Below are 27,590 nucleotides of genomic sequence, written 5' to 3'. Positions count from 1 at the left end.
ACATACAGGCATATAATCACATTCAGGGAGGGAGATTTTCAGACAAACATCTTTTACCTGCTGAAATAACTTTGGAAATTGTCCTCTCTGTTGTAATGATTTTACATATTTTATTGTTAGCACATACCACAAAATGCAGTACATTTTTGCAGTGATAAAATCGCCAGATATCACCGAAATTTATCCTGCTTTATTGTGGTTTAGTACCCAGACTCTTTAGATTATTACTGTTAGAATGACTGCTAGAATGGCAAGCAAAGATATGGTAATATTTCAATACTGCTAGTTTTACAATCTTTTTACACTAGTTGACTTGACTTCCCCTGTAAAGTACAGTTGAATATAACCACTCTGCATAAAGTGAAAAAAACAATAACAGGTTTTAGTTTTCACCAACATAATTAAAATCATGTAGCACTCCCTAGCAATAAAAGACAAAAGATGTTGCACTTTTGTCCCTTTTTAATGATTTTCATTTATATTCAAATATGAAAATCATTCCTATATGGCATTGCAACACTCCTTAAAACTTGTGTTTATAAAACAAAGTTAACTTAATGAGAGCATGCATATGAGTGCACGTCCATGCAAGAGAAAAGAGAAAGCTCATCAAAAGAAAAGAAAACATTCACTTAACCAAATGAAACAAGCAAAAGTCATCATTACACATGCATATCATGACATAAACACACCTGTGTCTCAGGTAAGCTGGCCCTTTTCATTCCAGGATTTAAAGTGCGAGATCAATTTTTTGTTATTACTTTAGTTTGAAGCAATTAACTAGAAGTATTATAACATTTGCATCATGACTTTAGATATGTAAATTGAGTTGGGTTTTATATACATTTACATTCTACACACAGAGGTAAAGAGTGAACTGCTTATGATTGGGCAACATGCAGATTTTTTGAGATACCTCATGATAAAGCACCCTGAAGTATGTAAAATTGCTTACTCACAATAGCTATTCTCTGATGACAGCAGTGCAAGATTCATGCAAATGGATCATGTGATCTTGCCTTGTGCCCACACAGAGCTTTCTAAGAGCTTTTCAGGAAAGCTTTCTAGCCATATATATTAGTTTCCCATGTGCCACGTTGCTCAGTTTATTGGTTAGTTAAGCTTAGGGAACTAATCCCCAAAGGAAGACAGGTGGGTTCTGTGGCTTACTGCACATCTGTCATCAGAGGATGCGTGTTACATGCATGCAGTTTTGCTATTTTCAGGTTACATCTATTTATTTATTTATTTATTTATTTATTTATTTAAAAACTTTTCTATACCGTCATTAAGTTAAATAACCATCACAACGGTTTACAGAAGGGCACGATAAAGAGAAATATGGGTGGTATAGATTACAAATTAATCATGTGCCATCATAGTACGGTAACAATTTAAAATAATAAACTAAGTGTGTAAGTTAATCCTGATTGTTAGGAACAAATTAGGCGGTTTGCTTTGTCTGATAAAAAGTAGATACAACAGAACCACACACATGGAAAATCCTAGTAGAGGGCAATCTTAATAGAAAACATAGAAACACAGAAATGATGGCAGAAAAGGCCAAATGGTCCATCCAGTCTGCCCAGCAAGTTTATGGTAGTAGCTACTGGCCATATAAGCCACCTTTATAATTATCAGTTTCCCAGACTGTCAAAGTCAGGACCCTTGTTAGCTGCTATTTGAGTCCAATTCCCTGTTACCTCTTGCCATTGAAGCAGAGAGCAATGTTGGAGTTGCATCAACAACATAAAGGCTTATTGGTTAAGGGTAGTAACCACCATATCAGCAAGTTACACCCATGCTTATTTGTTTTCTCAGACTGTGCAATTCAATGTCCTTGTTGGTTGTTGTCTAAATCTAATTCCCCTTTTCCTCTTTTCCACCTGCCGTTGAAGAGAGAGCAATGATGGAGTTGCATCAACAGCATAAAGGCTTATTGGTTAAAGGTAGTAACCGCCACACCAGCAAGTTACCATTATGCACTCTTTTCTTCATTCACATCTTCTAGCCTTAAGGGATCCACAGTGTTCATCCCATGTTCATCTTTTACTGTTTTTGTCTTCACCACTTTCTCTGGAAGGGCATTCCAGGCATCCTTCTGTGAAGGAATATTTCCTGACATTGGTTCCGAGTCGTCCTCCTGAAGTTTCATTTTGTGATTCCTAGATCTATTGATTTATTTCCAATGAAAAAGGTTTGTCGTTGATTGTGCATCATTAAAACCTTTCAAGTATCTGAAGGTTTGTATCATATCTCCCCTGCACCTCCTCTCCTCCAGGGTATACATATTTAGGACCTTCAACCTCTCCTCATAAGTTATTTCATGGAGAGGTACCACCATTTTGGTCGCCCTTCTCTGGACTGCCTCCATCCTGTCTTTGTCCCTTTTGAGATACAGTCTCCAGAACTGAACACAGTTCAGTTCTGGAGACTGTATCTCACCTTATTGAGGTGAGGCCTCAATAAGGACCTGTAGAAAGGGATTATCATCTCATTTTTCTTACTGGTTATTCCATTCTCAATGCAGCCCAGCATTCTTCTGGATTTTGCTATCGCCTTATCACATTGCATCACCATCTTGAGATCGCTAGACACTATCCCCCCAAAGGTCTCTCTCTTGTTCCGTGCACAACAGCCCTTCACCTCACATCATATACAGCTTTTTTGGATTACCACATACCAGATGCATGACTGCACTTCTTGGCATTGAATCCCAGCTTCCATATCTTCGCCCACCATTCAAGCTTCCTTAAATCATGTCTCATTCTCTCAATTCTTTCCAGTGTGTCTACTCACTTGCAGATCTTAGTATCATCCGCAAAAAGACAAACTTTACCTTCTATCCCTACCACAATGTCACTCACAAAGATATTGAACTGAACCGATCCCAACACCGATCCCTGTGGCACTCCACTTAACACTGTTTTTTCTTCACAGCAGGTTCCATTTATCATCACATACTGTCTTCTATCCGTCAAGCAGTTTGTAATCCACGCCACCACCTTGGCACTCACTCCCAAGCTTCTCATTTTATTCATGAGTCTTCTATGTGGGACCGTATCAAAGCTTTACTAAAATCCAAGTAAATCACATTGAGCGCTCTTCCCTGATCCAATGCTCTAGTCACCCAATCAAAAATATCAATTAGATTCATCTGACAGGACCTTCCCCTGGTGAATCCATGCTGTCTCGGATCGAGCAACCCACCGGATTGAGGATAGTTCACTAACCTTTCCTTCAGTAGAGTCTCCAATAATTTTCCTACCACCAAGGTGAGGCTAACCAGCCTGTAGTTTCCAGCCTCCTCTCTGCTCCCACTCTTGTGAAGTGGAACCACCATCGCTCTCCTCTAATCACTAAGCACCACTCCCTTTTCCAAGGATCTAATGAACAGGTCACATGGCAGACCTGCCAGCACATCTCTGGGCTCCCTCAGTGTCCTCGGATAAACCTCATCAGGCCCCATGGCTTTTTCCACTTTCAGTTTTCCTAGCTCTTCCCATACATTCTCTTCTGAAAATGGAGTTTCATCTGCTCCACCCCCTTCCACAGTCTTGTTAACTAGCGACGGTCCTTCTCCAGGTCTTCTTTAGTGAACACCAAACTGAAGTATTTGTTTAATATTTCCACCATTTCTTTGTCTCTCTCCATACATTGATCCTGGTCACCTTTCAATTTCACTATACCTCTTTGGACCTTTCTCCTTTCTCTGATGTATCTGAAGAATGTTTTGTCACTTCACTTTACCTCTTTGGCAATCCTTTCTTCTGTCAGAGTTTTTGCTATCTTGATTACTTTCTTCATCTCCTTAAGTTTTACCAGTTTTACCAGAGTTTTTCCTTCTACAAAGTGGTGATAATTGCTATCTGCATTAATAGGTGAACACTGAGTTGTTTTTAAGACCAGAATTTGAAAGATGAAAAAGGTAGTAAAGCAGTTTTTGGATGGAGCAAAAGAAACAATATAGGAATTTTCTTCTTACCAGACAGTTAAAATCCTCTTTTTAAAAACATACTATGTCCTGACACACTTCTTCCTAGAAGTCAGGATGACTTGGGGCACTTTCTCGGAGAGTCCAAAAGCCTGTATTAAATCCCTCTCAATATTCAGGGTGTGAAGACCACGGACTGAATGTTAAAAGTGTAGCAATGCCTTCAGTTCTAAGTATTCAGGCCTCAAGAATATCCTAGCCTAATAGATTTCTAGATGGGCGTCTCATGGAGGAGAGAAAACCACATTTATCCTTGCCAAACAATGCCATGAGGATCATAATTCTTGTCTCTTGAGCTTCACCAAGGATTTGGCTATTACTGGTACTGTAGGATAAGCATACATAAGACTTAATCCTAAAGAAGGGAGATGGCATCTGCCTACATTCTGATCTAATCCTTGAAGAGAAGACTGGTACATTTCATTTCAGGACTGTCACATTCAGATCCACCACAGGTGGACCCCAGTTGAGGATGTCATTCCACTACATCCAGATAAAAGGACCTAGGAAATGGACCTATTCTGTCTGCCAGGAATTGTCTCTTCTTGCCAGGTGTCAATTCCTCATGCTTATTGGGTAAGGAAATACCCAATATCACACCTTGACAGCTTTCAGACACAGGAGATAGGATTCCATTCTCTCCCTGCCAGAGACATACACTTGATAAGTCAATTGTCCAGGTAGGAAAACACATGCATTCCCAACTTGTTCAAATATGTCATGATTGCCAGACAGTTGATGAAATCCCACAGAGTAGAAGCAAGGCCAAAGGGCAAGAAACAATACTGATGATGCTGTGCTTCTTCTTCAAATCTGAGATACCTCGTATGATCTGGATCTATCCCTCTGTGGGTGTTGGCCTCCTTGAGGTCCAGAAAGGATAACCAATCTCTTTGATTTATTAGAGAGGATGGTAACCAAGGAAATCTACTTTTACTTTTCAAGGAATGCATTCAATTCCTTCAGGTCTAGAATGACTCTCAATTCTCCATTATTTTTGAGAACCAGGATGTACTCAAATAAAATCCCTGTTTATGCTCCTGTGTTGAAACAGATCTGATTGCATAGGCCTACCAGAGACTGGAGATTTTTAACCTCAAAAGGTCTGGTGCAGAGAAGGTTTGAACACCAATTTTTACTGATAATTTTGAGGGATTTCCTAAAGGTTTAGTCTGACCATTCTTGAAATGTTTGGGTCAGAGGAAGAAGTAGGCACTGCTTCCCACCTCTGGCAGCTGCTCTAAACACACAATGGCCAAGTATGGATAAAGGTATCCCATCAGTCCTGAAGTGGGGAAAAATACAGGTTCTACGTTATAGGTTTCATACATTCCTTTATGTTTCTCCATTCAAGATATTCTGTCCAGACAGCTAGGCTTTCCCTTGAACACCATCTTGGATCTAGGGAAAGCCTAGCTGTCTGGCTATGTGCCTTGTAGGGGTCTGCACATCTTTTAAGGTTGTATGGAGATAGAATTCAAAATCTAGTGGATAGCACTCAGGAGATCAATGCCATTTAACCTCATATTGTGAGGCCAAGGGAGAGGGTTCCTCTTCATGTTGCTGATTCAGAGCATGGACAATTTCAACCACATCTAAGACTCTGGAACAGTGTGCTGATGGGGAGCATCAAAATGACAAAGCCTTCATTTGATGATCAGTACTCATCTGTTTCAACTCATGAACTGTATTTTGAGCAAGGGGAACATGTTTTAACCTACTTTTGAACAGGTCATCAGTCTGAGGCATCAAAATAGCTGAGGATTGCTTCAGCAAGACTCGGCTACCAGTATGAACTTGGTGGCTCCTTAAGCTATTTCCTTAAGCAACCTCTGTTGCTCACCTCCTTCTTTACAGCTTTGACTCCATGGGGAAGACTTGCGGCCTCCGCCAACTATCGCTGGCCTGCCTACCACTCCTGGGCCTTCCCGGATGCCGTGGATGCTGCCAACCGCCATTTTGCCCTCGGAATCCCCTAGGCGTGCACGCGCACCAGTCTTAAGCACATCATGGCAGGAACCTCGGGGGCATCCCCTCCAGATGACATCATCCTTCCAGGATATTTAAGCCAGCTGGCCCTACCTACCTACGACAAGGCAACGAGTTACCTCATTGCTGAATCTGCTTCGCTCACTACGGACTTCCTGTTCTAGTTCCGGCTCCACTGGCATGAGATACTCTGGGTACCTGCTCCTCGGGGACCCTTCCTCATCTCTGGCTATCCGCTCTTCGAAGGGCCTTCTCCTTGGACTACTGCCTGCCCCGTGTCCCGTTGCTTCTTCTGGAACTTTGCTATTGTGAGTACTTCCGCTCTACGGACCACTACCGTACCATCTCTTGTGTGCAGACCTCATTGGTGTACCCCACGCTGTGGGCCACTACTGTACCATATCTAGTGTGGAGACCCCATTGGTGTACCCCACGCTGCAGACCACTACCGTCCATCTCTAGTGAGGAACCCTCACTGGTGTACCCCGCGCTGCGGACCACTACAGTATCATCTCTAAGTGAGGATCCCTCATTGGTGTGCCCTGCTCCTCAGACTCCACTGTATCATCTCTACTAGGAGCCTCATCGGTGTACCCCGCTCTGCGGACCATTGCCGTATCTTCACTACAGAGGTAGTCCCCTTGGGTATACCCCACCACACAGATACTGTATCTCTCTCCTGCACTCCGCATCTCCTGGGCAGTGCCTCTCTATTCTCTAATAAAGACTCTATTCCACAGCTGTCTCTGATGTCCGTGGAGACCTTGCCTCCCAATGGTGAGGCTCACAGGGCTCCTCCCTGTGGGCGGTACCATCTCTCACCTTGGCCCAGGGTCCATATACCTACAAATCCTAACAAAGACTAGTTTCAAACTGAACATATTTGTACTGAACAAGTAGATATTTAGCATCTCCTTCCAGGTCTGAACTATTCTACATGACATCTTAGTTCAGACGTCATATGAAGAGGAGATGTGACCTACACTCAGACACTTGTCGCAATCCATGTGATGATCTGAAAGGGGCATTTACTGTGAGCATTTCAGACATCTCTGATCCCTCTGATTTGCTTCTTGGACATGGTGAGGATTGGAAACCTGACCAAAATGTAACAAGTGATTTAACAATGCTATTTCAGAAAAAAAGATCTTTTAAACTAAATATACTTTACAATAAATACATCAACAACAATGAACAGATTTTATTAACTAAATGTTATAAATGTAATCTTTATATTTAATAAATATTCAAAAACCTCACATAGACAAAATTCCAAACCTATAAATACAATACAAAACATACACAAATTTTAAAGAGATAATAAAAGGAAAAAAGTCCAAAAAGTCCAATTCGCAGTGAAAAACTACTAGATTTGATGTTTTAGTCATCAGACAACTAAAAGAACAGAATAAATTAAATCTATTCCATGAAACAATCCATAGTGCACAAAGAAGAAACTGTCTACTCCACAATCTCCCACATGTTCATTTTGTCCTCAACCCATATATTTCTTCTGTAGTTGTTAGTTACTTTTCAAAAATTCTCTTGTAAATCAACCCATATATTATTCTCGTAGATACTAACTATTCTCAGAGAGGATGGAAAATTGTCAACATGAAACCAAAGAAAGCAGAAATTCTAGCCAGAAAAGAGGCATCAAATAAAGAAAAATTCCTGACCAAGTTGTTGGCATTGAATACAGGAACTCAGTGAAGAACCTATATTTCTCAGTGACCGTGAGAGTAAACTTCAAATGCTACTGGAAAGAAGGGAAGCTTGGCTGAAAAAATGCAAACCAAAAAGATTTGAGGCAATTTCCCCCCCCCCCCACCCAAAGAGCAGGCCAGGGAATGTCTCCTTCCACTGATGAAATAACTAAAAAAATAAATGTCTACAGGTGCAGTATTGTGTGGAGAAATACTGTGCATCTCTGGAAAGCTTTCCTAGAAAGCTCCTGAAAAATTCTTCATGCCAGCATAAGATGGAGACCTTTGACATATGTGTGTGGCTCTGTTGCATCTGCATGTCAGAGAATAAAAGTTTCACTGTTCTGTCAGTGCTAGGAGTTTAGTGCTTGAAGGTTGTAAGAAGAAGGTCTATTGGTTATAGCAAAGGGCTGAGTACTAGGGAAACCAGAGTTCAAATCCCACTTCTCTCACTGGCATTCCTTGTGACATTGGGCAAATCACTTATCTCCTGTTGTCTCAGGTAACCACTTACTATAAAGTGAAACTTTTTGAGGCAGGGATTTATCATACTTGAATATTTAATGTTGCACAGCATTGTAGTCTAGTACTGCTAGAAAAATGGTAAGTATTATATATTAGAGATGTGAATCGTTTTCCATATCGTCTTAACGATAGAAATCGTGTGGCAGGGCAAGAAAATCGTGTTAGGCACGATTTTTTAGTTAAAAAATCGTTAAAAATCGTTTTTTCCGATTAGTGCGCACTAACTGAAAATGATACAATTTGACACTTTTCAGGTCAGTTAAGGTCAGTTTAGGAATGAATATGTATTCCTATTGGCTGCCCTCTTATTTATTCATGTTACCAAGCTTCCCACTGACAGTATATGGGGGATGGGAAATGGAAACAGTTGGTAGCTTGACAAAACAAGTAATGTGATCAGTCAATGTGACTAGAACTTGTGCCCTAACCCTGATACCAGGGGTATTGTGATCTTCCTGCACACAGTGCCCTATCCCTATTAATACCAGGAGTGTTGTGATCTTCCTGCACACAGTGCCCTAACCCTGGCACCAGGGGTGTTGTGATCTTCCTGCACACAGTGCCCTATCCCTATTAATACCAGGAGTGTTGTGATCTTCCTGCACACAGTGCCCTAACCCTGGCACCAGGGGTGTTGTGATCTTCCTGCACACAGTGCCCTATCCCTATTAATACCAGGAGTGTTGTGATCTTCCTGCACACAGTGCCCTAACCCTGACACCAGGGGTGTTGTGATCTTCCTGCACACAGTGCCCTATCCCTGGCACCAGGGGTGTTGTGATCTTCATGTACACAGTGCCCTATCCCTATTAATACCAGGAGTGTTGTGATCTTCCTGCACACAGTGCCCTATCCCTAATACCAGGGGTGTTGTGATCTTCCTGCACACAGTGCCCTATTCCTGATACCGGGGGTGTTGGGATCTTCTTGCACACATCTCGGTATCAGGGATAGGGCACTGCATGCAGGAAGATCACAACACTCCTGGTATCAGGAATAGGGCACTGTGTGCAGGAAGATCACAACACCCCTGGTATTAGGGATAGGGCACTGCGTGCAGGAAGATCACAACACTCCTGGTATTAATAGGGATAGGGCACTGCATGCAGGAAGATCACAACACCCCTGGTATCAGGGATAGGGCACTGTGTGCAGGAAGATCACAATACCCCGGAGGAGTGAGGGTCAGGCAGCTCCCCCCTGTCTGTGAAGCCAGCCTCTCACTAGTAATGCAGGGAGGGAGCTGTCTCAGACTTCACCATCCTCCCCCCCCCCCCCCCCCACCCACACACCATTCACTAGCTGGGACATGGGGGAAGTCAGGAGTGAGGGTCAGGCAGCTCCCCCCTGTCTGTGAAGCCAGCCTCTCACTAGTAATGCAGGGAGGGAGCTGTCTCAGACTTCACCATCCTCCCCCCCCCCCCTCACCCACACACCATTCACTAGCTGGGACATGGGGGAAGTCAGGAGTGAGGGTCAGGCATCTCCCCCCTGTCTGTCAAGCCAGCCTCTCACTAGTAATACAGGGAGGGAGCTGTCTCAGACTTCACCATCCTCCCCCCCCCCCCCCTCACCCACACACCATTCACTAGCTGGGACATGGGGGAAGTCAGGAGTGAGGGTCAGGCAGCTCCCCCCTGTCTGTGAAGCCAGCCTCTCACTAGTAATGCAGGGAGGGAGCTGTCTCAGACTTCACCATCCTCCCCCCCCTCACCCACACACCATTCACTAGCTGGGACATGGGGGAAGTCAGGAGTGAGGGTCAGGCAGCTCCCCCCTGTCTGTGAAGCCAGCCTCTCACTAGTAATGCAGGGAGGAAGCTGTCTCAGACTTCACCATCCTCCCCCCCCCCCCTCACCCACACACCATTCACTAGCTGGGACATGGGGGAAGTCAGGAGTGAGGGTCAGGCATCTCCCCCCTGTCTGTGAAGCCAGCCTCTCACTAGTAATGCAGGGAGGGAGCTGTCTCAGACTTCACCATCCTCCCCCCCCCCTCACCCACACACCATTCACTAGCTGGGACATGGGGGAAGTCAGGAGTGAGGGTCAGGCAGCTCCCCCCTGTCTGTGAAGCCAGCCTCTCACTAGTAATGCAGGGAGGGAGCTGTCTCAGACTTCACCATCCTCCCCCTTCACCCACACACCATTCACTAGCTGGGACATAGGGAAGTCAGGAGTGAGGGTCAGGCAGCTCCCCCCTGTCTGTGAAGCCAGCCTCTCACTAGTAATGCAGGGAGGGAGCTGTCTCAGACTTCACCATCCTCCCCCCCTTCTCACCCACACACCATTCACTAGCTGGGACATGGGGGAAGTCAGGAGTGAGGGTCAGGCAGCTCCCCCCTGTCTGTGAAGCCAGGCTCTCACTAGTAATGCAGGGAGGGAGCTGTCTCAGACTTCACCATCCTCCCCCCCCCCCCTCACCCACACACCATTCACTAGCTGGGACATGGGGGAAGTCAGGAGTGAGGGTCAGGCAGCTCCCCCCTGTCTGTGAAGCCAGCCTCTCACTAGTAATGCAGGGAGGGAGCTGTCTCAGACTTCACCATCCTCCCCCCCCCCCCCTCACCCACACACCATTCACTAGTTGGGACATGGGGGAAGTCAGGAGTGAGGGTCAGGCAGCTCCCCCCTGTCTGTGAAGCCAGCCTCTCACTAGTAATGCAGGGAGGGAGCTGTCTCAGACTTCACCATCCTCCCCCCCCCCTCACCCACACACCATTCACTAGCTGGGACATGGGGGAAGTCAGGAGTGAGGGTCAGGCAGCTCCCCCCTGTCTGTGAAGCCAGCCTCTCACTAGTAATGCAGGGAGGGAGCTGTCTCAGACTGGTATCAGGGATAGGGCACTGAGTGCAGGAAGATCACAACACCCCTGGTATCAGGAATAGGGCACAGGTTCTAGTCATATTGACTGATCACATTACTTTTTTTGTCAACTACCAACAGTTTTCATTTCCCATCCCCCCAACCATCACCTCAGTTGGAACCTTGGTAACATCAATAGATAAGAGGGCAGCCAGCCAATAGGAATACATATTCATTCCTAACTGACCTTTACTGACCTGGATAGTGTCAATAATTTGTATCATTTTCTGTTAGTGTTCCTGAGTTTCCATTTCCATTTCCCATCCCCCCAACCATCACCTCAGTGGGAACCTGGTTAACATCAATAGATAAGTGGGCAGCCAGCCAATAGGAACACATATTCATTCCTAACTGACCTTTACTGACCTGGAAAGTGTCAATTTGTATCATTTTCAGTTAGTGCGCACTAACTCAGAGTTAGTGCGCACCAACGGGAGTTAGTGCGCACTAACACGATTTAACGATTTTTAACGATAAATCGTTAGAATTTCTATTGTATCGTGTTCTATAACGATTTAAGACGATATTAAAATTATCGGACGATAATTTTAATCGTTAAAAAACGATTCACATCCCTATTATATATTAAGGTTATGTGAAGGGTGATGTTGCAAGAGTAGATATGATTCTCCAATATATTTAGCTAAAGGAGTTTTTCCCTTGATTAGTAGCTAGAAAGAGGGTTGCACAGTTAAATCCTGAGATACTCAGTAGGACAACTTGGATGCAGCATCGGTAAATACTTGAGAGTGGAATACTCACACATGATGGTAGAAGTGAAGAAGTGAAATCTTTAAATAACACCAGGATGCTACTAAATGGCAATATTTAAAAATTACATTTTAAAGACAGGAACATCTTTTGTTTAAGTAAAATCTAGAGGAATGGAATTTGAGTGATAAGGACATAAGTATAAAACATGTAACAGCTTGTATTTTTGTGCCCATTCCTTCTATTTGTCATAGCATACAGGGAAAGGATAGCCTTTCTTTCTGGCTCTAGTTAGCCAGTTCCTCTGTTCTCTAAGGAGCATATTATCATTAATTTATATATATATACAGTATATGCTTTTAATACAGAGCACTGTATGGTTTTAACTCAGTAATGTCACTCTATACACATAGTACACTACAGGCCACTGTAGATCAAAGGGACCAGACTAAGATAAGCAAGGGAATGGAAAGAAACTACATAACAACTGAACATACTACACCAGTGGTTCTCAACAGGTGTGTCGCAAAGTCCCGGGAGGTGTGTCGCAGAGCTAGCAGAAAACTGATCTTTCCTCATCAGTCCAGGTAGAAGTTGGCAGACTTCTCTTTTATTGGGTATGACAGGAAGCTGCTCTTGCTTTCTTCTCTTCCTGGTCAGTGGGAGGTTATTCCCTCCTCCTTCACCCAGATCAGACTTTGATATCACCAACTCCTATTCATATGGGCCCAGCAGGACACCAACTTCATCTTCCTCTGCCTAGCCTGGCAGTGAGGCTGTTGATGCTTTCTTCAACCCCACGGGGCCTGAATGTGAAAGCAAGAGCCTAATGGGGAAAAGTATGTGCTGTGTAGATCCGCTGCTGCTGCCTCCTCATCTTGCTCTCCTCCATGTTTCTTGCCCTCATTTGCTACTGATAACGAGGGAGGGATACTCTGGATTGGACTGAAGTGTTTTCTGCTGGCTGGGAGCCAGGAGGAGGGGGAAATGTACTGGGCAGGAAGGTGTGGGAAGATAGGAAGTCAGGGGTGGGCAAAAGGAAGTTGGGGTTGCTGGGTAAGGAGAGGTGGAGGAGAGGTGGAGGAGGGAGGTATTGGGGGCTGCTGGGCAGGGAAGAGAGATGAAGTTGAGAGATGGTGGTATGGGACTGCTGGGTTGGGGACAGGGGAGCAGGAAGTGGGGGATGCTGAGCAGGAAGAGGTAGGAATGAGATAGTCAGAGGTATTCTGGGTGGAGAAGGGGAGAGAGAAGGGCAGAAAGTTGAAGAGGTGAGAGAGGGGGCACTGGGAAGACGGTGTGGGGTGAAGGTGTGGGAAATATTGGTCAGGGATATGAGCATGTGAATGGATGATTGAGTAGTTGGGAGAAGTATGAGGTAATGAGGCATGGAGGAGAATGACTGGGTACAAGGGCCATACTATGTCAGTTTTGAGAATATGCCTTTTTCTCTCTTTGAACTTTGCTTAGTGTAGGAGGAAATATAATTTTGTTTCTAGTCTCCAGTTTTGCACTGCATGCAGAAGGTGGTCTTGGGGTTTCCATTCCAGGTTTTGATTCCACCTTTGTATTTTGTGGTCTTTTATTCTATATTTGGTGAAGGCAGGTCTGTCTGTGTTCTGTGTGTATGTGACTGAGATGAGGTACTTTACTGTATCAGCCTTATTTGTTGTATTTTCTCAATATTATATTGCACTGGTAGTGAACAGCTGCCTTTTCAAGTTGGGCTATTGTTGTTTCATTTCTTGGAGTTAGTTTTACTGAGGTATGGCAGGTTTGATAGACATGTACAGAGTGGGATTTGTTTGAATTATTTTACAATGTACCTGGTAATAGAGGGAGTTTGTGATGCTGTTATTGAGATGACACCAAAATCAGAATATCTTTTTTATATGGTGAGTTGTACAGGGAAATGTCTTAGGTCTGCTCTGCAACCATTGTTAGGAAGTGGGGGACTCCTGTGGATGCAAAGCATATGCTTATATTAAGTCTCATGATGGTCATGTGTTCAGTGTGTCATGCATGTGAGCATCATCTCTCAGATGTGTCCTGATAGAAAAAAAGATTGAGAACCACTGGACTACACTATGGAATTGTAAGACTTTCCTTTTGTGAAAATACAACAGGAAATATTAAGGACAGTATCAAGCAATAACAATCCTATATATTATTGATGTACTTCTTTAAATGAAACACATATTCAAGATTGCGTCTTGGAAAGCAGCAGTACTGTTATATGTCTGAAATGGTGTATACTGTAAAAGGTTTACTGATACCGTGTGATGTTTTAAATAAAGCTAGAGGAAACCTCTTAGAAAGTCCAAACTGGATAAAAAAGATCTAAATCATAGGGATAAACTGCTAGTATGCTGAGAAAGAACAGCACACTATCTAGAACCCTTTGGGATTCATGCAGTTGGATGTGAGGTTTTTAAGACATCAGTGATAGTAATGTCATGAGTATGATAAAAATGTTTGTCTCTGCATTTTCACTTTTTGAATTGTAAATAGATCTTGGCTTAATAAACAAGTTAAAGTGGTTTATCCCTTGCAGTCCAAGTTAACATTTGCAATATAGTAACTTAATACCTGCTCCATTATCATATAGGGGTGTCATTTAGACAAATTTAATTTTTTTTGCTTTAACTGTATACAAATTTGAGGCAGTCTGTACAAAGAGAAAATGCAGACGATAATGGCAATGGACTCCATTTACTAAAACATAATGGAAAAGGGGAAAGGGAAGTCACATACTGCACACACATGTGAAATGTCTGACAAATACCTTTGCAGCTCTGATTAAATACTGAAGAATTGTTTTTGGCAGTTTAATGACAGACTTTGGCAAGGCTAAAATGGCTGAAGCAAATTTCCCAATAGCTCTCTACAAAGAATGACAAAGCAAGAGTAATTAGTAGCAAAACATGAAAATTGTTAATATATATTAGTTGTGCCTGCATTTTCCAGGACAATTATTACATGATTTACATGTATTAGAACTGAGGTAGTAGATATGTGGTTTACTGAAATTGTGAAATCAGATAATAAATAAACTATAGAAGCAATTCAAGAAAAATATTTCCAACCTAGAAAATCAATTATTATTCAAATACTGCTTCTTAGTCAATTAAAGCCTAAGAAACAATAAAATTAACAGGCATATAGTATAATTACATAAAAAGCAACTGTTGCAAAAGCAATTTAGAGAAACATGGTAATTAAAAAAAATTGTTAGCAAAGTCTAAAATAATCAGTAAAATGACTTGTCCCCTAGCGCAAATACATGGGTGCTGCCTGTAATTGGGTGCCTGTGAACCTGGCTGGAGAAGGCCACCAACCTTACCAGTCCACCTGACCTGGGGAGGATATATTATATGGGGAACCCATCATTGGCTGTTGCGGGGTGCACTAATGTAGTCTGTGGCCCACAATTGACTGGGGGGGCAGGTGGGATAACGTGAGGGGTGGAGCCAGCAAGAGATTTATATTGCTGGCTCCCATGGCTCTCTCTCTTTGCCACCTGCCCTAGGACCTGGGGTTCCTCCTCTTCCCAACCAACCTCTTTAGTTGTGGCTACTAGTACTAATGATGTTAGTAAGACAATCAAGTGCATGATGATTAACTTTGTTACCCCTCTTGCACCAGGATGCTCGAGGATAGTTTGGGGGGAAGAGTGGAATCAGCTTAGGGGAGGAATAGGGCCATGGCCTTGGAACCAGGATTGAAGGCACAGGGTACAACATTAGAATGCATTGGTACTGAGGTCTACATAGAGCCTAAAGTTGTTAAGGATGACTCTGACAAAGCTTAACATTCCTTTCCTTAAAAATGACCATTTTTATGGAATAGGTAGTTGACACCCTTAGTCACAAGCAAACTCATCTTGCTAAATCAAATATTAGCAAATAATACAAAAGAAGAGTTATATTTCTCGTCTTTACCTGTATTTGTTGGGTTGTTTTTGTACCAGCTTTTGTTTGCATTAATGTTAAATGATATTTTTCTATGGTTTTCAAATGTGCACATTTGTAAAATTGCTAATTTTACAGTGAATGAGAATTTGAGGCAGATAAAGCAGACCCTTACTCCAGTCCAAAAAAAGGGCTGCTCGTTTATCAATGAAAATATTCCAGTGGGGAAAATGCTGGGACAAAAACTGACCTCTATTTGCAAAGGACTTAAACAGGAACAAAAGCTTGACATATGTTCCCCTTTAAGTCAACAATAAGAACGTAAGTATTAATATGTGGATCCTACTGCATTATCAGGTATTTAAGAATTTAGAAAGAAAACATTCTTCAGTAAAGCATTATTATAACAAAAAATAGTCTAGTTGTTTAAAACTCAGATTTATTTTACCCTCTTAAAAACCTATAAAATACATTGGCTGGTATGATATGTATTTCAAACACCACAATTTTTAAATTTAACAACTTTGATAACATTATCATTGTTATCCACAGATAAGCTGGCAGCAGCATTTTACAAACATAAAATTCTCTAAGCAGACTAGAGCAATGCCAAAGAACAGATTTCTTCTTCACTTTTTTTTGGCTTTGCAACATAGAAAAATAAAGTGCAACAGGAAGCTTTATTTTTCTTTTACCTCCAGGAGGCAAGTGAATGAAGATCTGGCTCCAATACAAAAGATTTGTGTTGCAGTTTTGGGCAGTGCTAAAGGCAAGCAGCATTGCATGTTTATAAGCAAGAACATTCATTTATACATCTGACCATTTGCAGAAAGTAGAGGGAAGGGAATGGCTGCAACAAGGTGCTTGGAGAAAACCAACGTGCTTTGAACGTTTGATTCTGCCCATACTGGACCCATAAAGCACAATTCTGTACCTGGAAGGCTGATCTTCGCCGAGGCTCATCTTCGTCCTTCTTGTCATCGTCTTCTTCTTCACTATCCGTCTCAAACAAATAATAATCGCCACTTCTGACCACTACATGAGACAAAATAGTTGCTTATTTTATTCTGTTCTTAATTGGGCTTCCTGCGTTCACCCTGAATGATTTCTTAGAGGCAGCTATAGTAAATGAGAAGTGTGAACAGCAGGATAGGTGGCAGTGGAGAACAGATAAGAAGCGAATTGAAGTCAGGATTAGACAGACAGGGGATTTGGTGTTAGCATGTGTGATGTTTCAGGAGTAATAAGAATAGAAATAAGTTATAATCAACAGCACTACAGGAAGGAGAATCAGTTTGAGAAAATGAAAATAAGTTAAAAACTGAAGACAATAAATATGTCACTAAGAGGGTAATTCCATAAAAACTCACTTAACAAGCATTTCACACATAAGTTACGCCAATTTCAAAGTATAGCTATGCGCATATGCTATAAAATGTATTCAGATTTAATCATTTGGCAAGAATCCAATAGTTCTCCAAAATGAATGGTTGATTCTTAATGACTTATAGTATAAGCACTACTAAATCCAACAACCACCTGCCACAGTGAAAATAAATTATAATACAAGAAAAATCACTTGGAATGTAACAAACTCATCAACATAAGGAGTCAAATATTGTGAAGCATAAGTGGAATATTCTCATATAGGATACTTCTGGGCCTCTTATCATCATCACCCTCCTGTTTAAGCACAAAATCCATAAACTGTTTAGAGGCCAATAACAACTTTTTAAAAAATTAGTTGTAGTGGAATTAAACAACTTATCTGCAACCACAGCATCTTGACCAGTTCATTTTTTATGCAACCAATCAACATGAGTCACATTTCGAATCCTGTCTTCTTCAGGTCTATATCTTACAAATACTGTGTAGACTTGCACTTTAACAAATCTTCCTGGTCATATCTAAAAGCACTCAAACTGTTATAACTTATAAATCAGATGCACCTAGTAAGTATCCAATAAAAATACATTGTTTAAATAGATTCAATCAAAGCCTTACTGTATGAGCACATGGGTCAATCAAACAGTAATGTAAATTTGAAAAATAAAAATAAAAAAGTTATTAAAACAGCATTGACATTCTATTTCCTCATTAAGTCCTGCCAGTGTAACTGTGTGCAATGTATAAATACAGTACTACTCACTGTAATGAAGGTGAGATTGTTACCTCCTCTTAAAGGACACTGCACTTGTTCTAATTTCCTCCACCATAGCTGTTTAAATATATGTGATTGATCTATGCAATGCTGAAATAATGGTGCGTTCAGCTTTCTGATCTTAATACAACTCCAGTGTTCAACAAGCCTGGTCTTAATAGCCCATTTAATATGCCCACATATATTTTTAAACATGGACAAATTATGGCGTGAAATTGAAGTGCAGTTCTTTAGAATATGTCTCCTTATTATATAGTGGCTGACCGGATGTACACATTCAGTACCTGAGATAGTTAACTTACAAAACTCATAGGGCAGGATTTTAAGAATTACACGTGGGCGTAGGTTTGTGCACGCAAATTGGTGCACAGAAAATCTATGCCCGATTTTATAACATGTGTGTGCAGCCGCATGCATGTTATAAAATCCGGGGTTGGCGAGCACAGGGGGGTGTACACTTGGTACACTTGTGCACCTTGTGTGCACCAAGCCCTAGGGGAGCCCCAATGGCTTTCCCTGTTCCCTCTGAGGCCACTCTGAAATCGGAGCAGCCTCAGAGGGAACTTTTCTTCCGCCCCCCACCTTCCCCTCCCTTCCCCGTCCCCCAGCCCTACCTAAATCCCCCCTACCTTTATTTTTTTATTTACGTCTGCCTCTGGGCAGGCGTGGGTTATGTGATCCCCTGGCACGATCGCTGTGCCGGAGGCCTCGGTCCCGCCCCCGCCCCACCCACTCCCTGCCACTTTTTCAAGCCCCGGGACATACGCGCGTCGCCGGGCCTATGCAAAATGGGGCGAATTTTAAAAGGGTTACGCACGTAACCCTTTAAAATCCGCTCCTGCGTGCGCCAAGCCTATTTTGCATAGGCCCGGCGATGCGTGCAAGCCCCGGGATGCACGTATGGCCCGGGACTTGAAAAAAGGGGCGGGGAGTGGGTGGGGTGGGGCGGTCCGGGGGCGGGGCGATTGTGCCGGGGGATCACGCGCCTGCACTCGTCCGGCGCGAGCAACCTATGCCTGCCCAGAGGCAGGTGTAAATAAAAAAAATTAAGGTGGGGGTTAGGGTTAGGGTTAGGTAGGGCTGGGCGGGTTAGATAGGAGAAAGGAGGGGAAGGTGGGGGCGGGGGGTGGAGGGAATGGGGAAAGCCATCGGGGCTCCCCTAGGGCTCAGCGCATGCAAGGTGCACAAATGTGCGCGCTGACCCCGGATTTTATAACATACGCGTGGCTGGAACCATTCCCAGATACAATCAGTCTGAAAGGAGATTTGCTTAGGAACAGCATAAATGAGTGGAATTCAAGGATGTTCCACCCATATACAATTTTTCTGTCAAAAACATAGGTGCCTGGAGACAAGTTCCAGTCTGGGCTTGCAGGTGTACCATGGGCATCGATATTAGTTCATCTAGAACAGGGGTCGGGAACCCATGGCTCGCGAGCCAGATATGGCTCTTTTGAGGGCTGCATCTGGCTCGCAGACAGTCGCCACACTTTCCCGCTGACCCAGCTGCTCCCCGGTCCTCCTCCGCCTGGGCTTAAAATGCTGTCAGCCCGGGCGGAACGCGGCAGGACAGCTGGAGTCAGCGGCACCGGCGTACTCTCTTCTTCCCGCCCCCCCCCCCCTCCCGCGGCCCGGAAGAGGAAGTGGAGAGTATCGGGTGAGTGCGCGGCAAGAAGAGGCCACGCTAGTGCGCTCGGCATCGGCCCGAAGAAAAGAAGACTGCAGCGCGGCTCGGAGGAAAATGAAGAGCTTCAACCGCGGCCGATGGGACTCCGCCTCCGCGAGGGCTGAAAATGAAGAGATTAGCGTTGGGAGGAGGCTGCTGCTGCCGCGAGTTCCCGGGGTGGGGGAGAGAGAGAGTGAATGAGCGAGCAAGCTTGCTCGCTCATTCACTCTCTCTCTCCCCCCCCCCCACCCCGGGAACTCGCGGCAGCAGCAGCCTCCTCCCAACGCTAACCTCTTCATTTTCAGCCCTCGCGGAGGCGGAGTCCCATCGGCCGCAGTTGAAGCTCTTCATTTTCCTCCGAGCCGCGCTGCAGTCTTCTTTTCTTCGGGCCGATGCCGAGCGCACTAGCGTGGCCTCTTCTTGCTGCGCACTCACCCGATACTCTCCACTTCCTCTTCCGGGCCGCGGGGCCCTGTGTGTGTGTATGAGAGAGTGAGAGATTGCATGTATGTGAATGATTGAGAGCCTGTACATGTGAAAGAGAGTATGTCTGTGATTGAGAGCCTGCCTGTGAGAGAGAGAGCATGAATGTAAGTTTACCATTGGGAACCTGTATGTGTAAGTTTGTGATTGAAAACCTGTTTGTGTGAAAGAGTATGTGTGTATGATTGAGATCCTTTGTGTGTGAGAGAAATCATGTGTATGTATGATTAAGAGCCTGTGTGTATAAGTAAGAGAGAGATCATGTGTGTCTTTGTGTGATTGAGAGCTGGTTTAGGTGATGGAGCATGTGAGTATGTGATTGAGAGCCTGTGTTTAAATGAGAGAGACCATGTGTGTCTGTGTGTGATTGAGAGCTGATTTAGGTGAGGGAGCATGTGAGTATGTGGTTGAGAGCCTGTGTTTAAATGAGAGAGACCATGTGTGTCTGTGTGTGATTGAGAGCTGATTTAGGTGAGGGAGCATGTGAGTATGTGATTGAGAGCCTGTGTTTAAATGAGAGAGAGAGACCATGTGTGTCTGTGTGTGATTGAGAGCTGATTTAGGTGAGGGAGCATGTGAGTATGTGATTGAGAGCCTGTGTGTAAATGAGAGAAAGAGAGGACATGTTTGTAAGCATGTGAATGAGAGTCTGTGTGTGAGAGAAAAAGACAGCATGTATTTATGTGATTGAAAGCCTGTGTGTGTGTGTAAGCATGAAAAGATAGGCAGCATGTGTGTAAATGTGTAATTAAGAGCCTATATAAGTGAGAGAGAAAAAACGTGTATATGAGTACTGAGAGCATGTGTGTATAGGTGTGTAATTGAGAGCCAGTGTGAGAGAGAGCGCTGGTATGTGACTGAGAGAGGAGAAAGTTCCAAGCAAACTACCCCACCTCCTGCTAATTCAGAACAATCTCAGGACACCTGGATATCAAACGTTCCCAGGTATGCAGAGCAAAAAAATTTTTGTATCCTTATTATTTTTCATTACTGGGTCTTTGTGTCTGCTATTTTGAAATTTTTTGTTGGTATCTGGAAATGTTTTATATGCGTTTTTAATTATTGGATATTCCACTCATCAGCTGTTTCGAAATATGTTCTTTTTGTTAGTACAGTTTTACTGCTGATGATTTTATATTTCTTGATTTGTTTTATAAGGATGGGTGATGTTTCTTTTTTCCTTTGTTACACTGCATACAGAGACTCTGGCTTGTTGCAGTTTTCAATTCAGTTTTTTCTGCATGCTTGTTATGCATTTTGGTCTCTTTATTCTATGTTAGGTGAGGGACAGCACGTGATTCAGGTGAGGTTTTCTGCTGGCGTGTAGTTTCTGTGTAGGACTCTATAGCAGCCTGACTTGGTCCGTTTTCCTAATAGGAGATGTATTGATGTCTTAAGGCCTGGTGTAATTTTTTCAGAGACTTATTGTACTTTAAAAGTGTGATCTTACATAAAATGCACACATTTACTTGTATTTAGTTTTAAACATATTGTATGGCTCTCATGGAATTACATTTTAAAATATGTGGCGTTTATGGCTCTCTCAGCCAAAAAGGTTCCTGACCCCTGATCTAGAAGATGTTAAATAATATTTCCCTTTAAGTGAAGATACCATAGTATATCTACAAGCCCAGATTACAACTTGTCCCAGGCATCTATGTTTTTGACAGTAAAAGAAAAACATTTTTTATGGGTAGAACATCGACAAATCCCAGTCATTTTTGCCATTTCTAAGGTATATAAATCCAGGGACTGTAACTTTCAAACCAGTGCGCGAGTGCACATTTGTGCACATACATTGGCCCACGCCCAGGTACGCGGTCATTTTATAACATATGCACACATGTTATAAAATAGCCTGGCTGTGCGCACATGTGTGCTAAATTTTAAGTGGGTGTGCACACGTGTGCGTAAATATTGATTCTATTGCGTAAATCAGGGAATTTTAAAAAGGGCACACACCAACTCCATTCCCAGTTTTAACAGGTCATCTCCAGTTCACCCAGTTAAGAGATAGGTCCTCCAGCCACTCTTGGTTTGATAGTCTTCACTCCCCCCAGTTAGCCCCGACCCTTAAAACCCTGCAGATCTTCCTAGCTTTCTTTAAATTTTAACTTACATGGCATCTATAGCAGAAGTAAGGTTACGCAGCAGAGCCCTCAGGGCGCATCAGAATTTATGCACACATCTTAGGTTCATGCCCCAAAATGCCCATGCCCTGCCCAGATCACACGTGTGAATCTTGACAGCTGCTTAAATCTGTGCGGCGTGCGCGAGACCAACGTCTTTGCACATCCCCTAATTAATGCACACATCAAGTTTTAAAATTCACCTCTTAGTGAATACCCGCTCTACTGATTGTATCTGCAAATGTCTCCCTAGCATGGCTCCTAGCACTGCTAATTTGTACGAGGTACTGTTTGAGGAAAGGATTGTATGCACGTTGAAATGGTGGATTAATATAATCAGAAAGTACAGATACATCGATGAGATTTTCCAAATTTGGTCAGGTTCAGTTGATTTTTTAACCACATTTCATCAATTGTTAAACAAACAAGATAAAATGTAAAATATTGCATGAGCTAGTATCACTCACAGATCTCATATTTAGTTGTGTTACTTTCTTTGGGTTACAGTGATTTTTTCAACTACTGTCTTTTGAAAATCAACTGATTGCAACAATCTGCTCAAATTTGACAGCCACCATCCTCGTGCATTTGAATTGAATCTTTCGGTGGAGCAACTTTTCCGCAATTGAAGGATATATATATAAAAAACAAGGAGAGAGTCTGATTCATAGGTTCTTGGAACAAAATTACCCATTACTGGCTTTAAAAAAGGCTTTCAAGAGAGCCCTGTTTTCTGTCTGCAAAAGTTTATTACAGTATAAAGCAAGTCTCACACAACACAACAAAGACTTGGGCCAATGCAATATCATGTGTGTAAAAAATGTGCGTCCAAAGTGGCTGCATGTTTTTTAAATGCATGCACATCTACCTATCCAGGGCACTCGATGCAATATGCAATGAGTTGCCATGCTAAAAGACACACAAAGGAAAATTGGTTCTTACCTGCTAATGTTCGTTCCTGTAGTACCATGGATCAGTCCAGACCCTGGGTTATGTCACCAATCCAACAAAGGGAGACAGAGAAAGATTCAACTGACTCTGACGTATACCCTGGGGTACCACCTGCAGTCCGTCAGTATTGAACGATATCAAAGCAGAAGTCTAACCAATAAAATGAACTGGCTAACTAAATTATATAACATACTTCCTACTCACAAATCCTAAGTGGAAGCACATCAGGATCAGCTGCCAAAGACACTCCACGTACCTTACCCCAAAAGCATCCAAGAGCTGCAACTTGAACCCGTAAGGAACTACAGGACAAACCTTTCGCTAAGCCAGCTTGTAAAAAAGACAAAATGTCCGATATGGAAGCCTGCACTGGATCTAATTGGTGCTCCCCACACCAAGGTTCAAAAACTCTCCACACTCTCACATACACCAATGAGGTGGAAGGTTTATGAGAATGCAATAGAGTAGCCACCACAGCCTCAGAATAACCTTTGTTCTTCAACCGGTGTCTCTCAAAAGCCATGCCACTAGACAAAAGCGTTCAACCTCTTCCAAACAAACGGGACCCTGAGACAAGAGGCACGGTAGATCCCAAAACCGTAGAAGACCGTCCAATGCCAGGCTGATCAAATCTGCAAACCACGGATGATGTGGCAACTCCGGTGCCACTAAAACAACATCCACTCGTTGTACCTCTATCCGTCGCAGGACCTTACCGATCAGAGGCCAGGGGGGAAACACTTAGAGAAGAACATCCTGTGGCCAAGGAACCTCCAGAGTGTCTGCTCCTTTCACTCCTCATTCCCTCCGGTGGCTGAAGAAGTGAGGGGCTTTGGAATTCTGGAATGTTGCCATGAGATCCATTGCCGGTCTGGACCACCTGCATATCTTCGCAAAGTTTCCATTCTCTCTGGTCGAGATGATGATGACTGAGGAAGTCCACGCCAGCAATGTGAGAAGCTGCAATGCTGAGCAGATGTTGTTCTGTCCAGGTGATCAGCTATTGTGCTTCCCGGTTGGCTTCGAGTTCCTCCCTGGCGATTGATGTACACCGTGGTCACATTGTTGGAAAGAATCCGCACCGACTTCCCCCAAAGGAGAGGTTGAAGAGCCTGCAACGCCAATTGTACTGCTCTGGTCTCTAACCGATTTATTGACCACTGCGCTTCTTCGCTGGACCACTGTTCCTGAACAGATGTTTTCTGACACACTGCACCTCACCCTGAAAGACTAGCATCCGTGGTGACTACAGTCCACTGTGGAACCTCTAGAGGAACTCCACACTGCAGATTGTCCACCTGTAACCACCATTCCAGACTGGATCGAGCCTCCGCTGTAAGGGAAAGGGGAAGGCCGTATTGTTCCGAAACAGGGTTCCAGCGGGAAAGCAATGCGGACTGTAGTGGTCTCATATGCGCAAAGGCCCAGGGAACTAACTCAAGAGTGGATGTCATAGAACCGAGGACTCTCAAATAATCCCATACACGCGGTATAGGAATGGACAATAAGTCTCGGATTTGCGCTTGTACCTTGACAAGGCGATGTTCTGGTAGGAACACTCTCCCCCGAAGAGTGTCGAACAGTGCGCCCAGAAATTCCAGCGATTGCGAAGTGACTAGGTGACTCTTGTCCTCGTTGATCACCCAACCAAGGGATTGCAAGAAATCGATGACTCTGTTGACTGTTGAACGACAAAGAGACTCCGACTTTGCCTGAATTAACCAGTCATCCAAGTATGGATGGACAAAAAGACCTTCCTTCCTGAGTTGCGCTGCCACCACAACCATCACTTTGGTAAATGTTCTGGGAGCTGTGGCTAACCTGAATAGGAGAGCCCTGAATTGATAATGCTATCCTAGAATGCAAAATCTGAGGAATTTCTGATGATCGGAGTGAATGCCGAGGTGAAGATAAGCCTCGGTGAGGTCCAGAGATGCTAGAAACTCTCCCTTGTGTACAGAGGCTATGTCTGACCTGAGAGTTTCCATTCAAAACTTGGGAATCCTTAGGCAACAGTTGACTTTTTTAGGTCTAGAATGGGATGAAAGGTTCCCTCCTTTTTTGGAATGACAAAGTAAATTGAATAATGACCTCTCCGTTGTTCTGGACGAGGCACTCAGACGCTGTAGTGTCCTTTACTACCCGACACTTTTCCAGGTAAGAACATGGTGAAACCAGAAACCGATTGCGAAGCCTCTGAACAAAATCTAAAGCATAACCTTGACTTATCACCTTGAAAACCCACTGATCAGACGTCCATCTGGTCCATTCTCCGTAAAACAGAGACAGCCTGCCTCCTATAACGGGAACCAGGGAATGGACCGGCCCTATCTCATTGGGCAGATTTTGCTCCACTCTTCCAAAACAGCAGCCATGAAAGGACTGAGGCCAATTCTGCTGTCTGCCTGATGACTGCTTTGCAGGTAGAGCCGATGGACGAGAAGAATGAAATCTTCTACCAGACCTAAAATAAGAGCGGGATGAGAAGGAACTTCGAGTTCTAGGATGATCCTCCGGTAGTTTGTGAATCTTATTCTCTCCTAAGGACTGTATCATATCTTCCAAGTCCTTTCCAAAGAACAATTTTCCCTTAAAAGGCAGAGCTCCCAACTGAGCCTTTGAGGATGCATCCGCCGACCAATTCCTCAACCAGAGGAGCCTGTGAGCCGACACTGATGACACCATAGAACAAGCCGAAGTCCTGAGAAGATCATATAAAGTATCTGCGCTGTAGGCTACAGTAGCCTCTAATCTACCAGCTTGCGCTACCTCCTCGTTAGAAAGGGAAGAATTGTTTTGCAACGACTGGACCCAACGCAGCTCTGCTCGCAAAGCCAAGCTGCAACACATAGCCGCCCGAACACCTAGTGCAGAAACTTCATAAATTTGCTTGAGCTGTACCTCAAATTTATGATCCTGAAGATTTTTAAGGGCCATGGCTCCCGTCACTGGGATAGTTGTTCTCTTAGTGACCGCTGACACTGCGGCATCTACTTTGGGAAGCTTCAAAACCTCCAAGGCGTTCTCCAGTAATGGATATAGCTTGTCCATGGACCTGCCTACCTTCAGACCTAATTCAGGAGTGTCCCACTCCCAGTACAAGAGGTCAGTGAGAGAAAGATGGAAAGGAAAATACATCATCGGACCCCTAAGGCCCAGCAACACTGGATCGATATCTCGCATCCGAGAGTCCTTCTGCGGAGCCTCAAGACCCAATTCCAGTAAAATAGCTGGGATTAAAGGACTAAGTTCCTCCCTCCTAAAAAGACAGACCTCTCACCCATGGGGAGATCCAAGATGGTGGCACGTTAAGAGCTGGCGCCGAGTCGCTCCTGTTTTTTTCTTTGAGAAAAGTTGCTTTAATTTCCTAATATACCACCTAAAAGGAAGGGTAAAGTCAGGGTTTACCCCTCGACACCCCCACCGATATCGGTACTACAACAGGAGATTACCTGGTTCCTTACCTCCTCAACCATAGATGTACCAGGAGTCGAGAAGCCCTTGGAGCAGTGGTCTGAGAGAGAGGATTCCGTTCCGGAGGAGACTACCCTGAGCCCAGAGCAAAGAGCAGCACCGACAGAAGGAACGGGACTGGTGTTTCAACCCGATGCGCTGAAAGTGGGAACTCCTTCCGGGTTACAGGCAGAGACACCAATGCTGACCGCAGCTTTTCAAGCATTTTCTACAAACTTGGTTGTCCCAGGAGAAGTGAGTGCCAGTGCAGGAATATCTGGATGCGGACAGGGAGAAGGGGTAGCTGGGGTAAGTCCAGTGGATATTTTCCTGCCATTATCACAAGAAACTGCCCAAGCATTTAAACCCCTGAAAATCCCAGACCGCCCCGAGACTGTGACTATGGCTGCATTATGGGACCTGATGGTGGGGGTTGCATCTGCTGTAAATCAACTGAGCGAAAAAGTGGCGTTATTGGCATCTCAAGGCTCCCCAAATTCGTCTGAATTTCAGAAGAAACTTGATCAAGTTTCAAAGAAAATTGTGAAACTGGAGGAAAAGGAGCAAGAAAATTTAAAGTTTAAAGCTGCAGTGGTTAAAGATAACCAATTCATTGCAAGAAGAGTGGAAACATTAGAAAATACCTCTAGACACTTAAACATAAGGATTTTAAATTTTCCACGAGTTTTTGGTGAAAACCCATATATTTCTTTAAAGAGATTTATGAAGGAAGTCCTTTGTTTTGAGGAAGAAAATTTACCTGCTATAAATAAATGTTTCTTTTTGCCTAAAGTAATTTCAACACCAAATAGAGTAAATATACAGGAAAATTTAACTGAATTTCTAGAAGATTCGGCAACAGAAGTAATAGACAGGGCTATGTTATTGGTTTAGTTAATAATGAAAAATTACTTTAGGAAGTTTCCTACTGTTTTTTACAATGAAAATGTAAAAGTTTTTCCTGATTTGTCTCCTATCACCCAGGAAAGGCGTAGGGAATTTTTTTTTTTTGAATTCTTTATTTATCAAGTTTCACTATACATTACAAT

General features: G+C 43.6%; 1 protein-coding gene across 1 annotated transcript in view; it reads right to left on the bottom strand.

The window, feature by feature from the left end:
- Positions 1 to 27,590, bottom strand: part of PIEZO2 (piezo type mechanosensitive ion channel component 2) — a 1,301,103-nt gene that overhangs the window by 299,136 nt on the left and 974,377 nt on the right. The window contains exon 32 of the mRNA XM_029587157.1: positions 16,633 to 16,733. Coding sequence (XP_029443017.1) covers positions 16,633 to 16,733 — 101 coding nt within the window. The remainder of the gene's footprint in view (positions 1 to 16,632; positions 16,734 to 27,590) is intronic.

The sequence above is a fragment of the Rhinatrema bivittatum genome, chromosome 2 (genome assembly GCF_901001135.1).
Source record: "Rhinatrema bivittatum chromosome 2, aRhiBiv1.1, whole genome shotgun sequence".
Lineage (NCBI taxonomy): Eukaryota > Metazoa > Chordata > Amphibia > Gymnophiona > Rhinatrematidae > Rhinatrema > Rhinatrema bivittatum.
The sequence above is the reverse complement of the archived record's forward strand: the minus strand, read 5'-3'. Positions and strand labels throughout refer to the sequence as shown.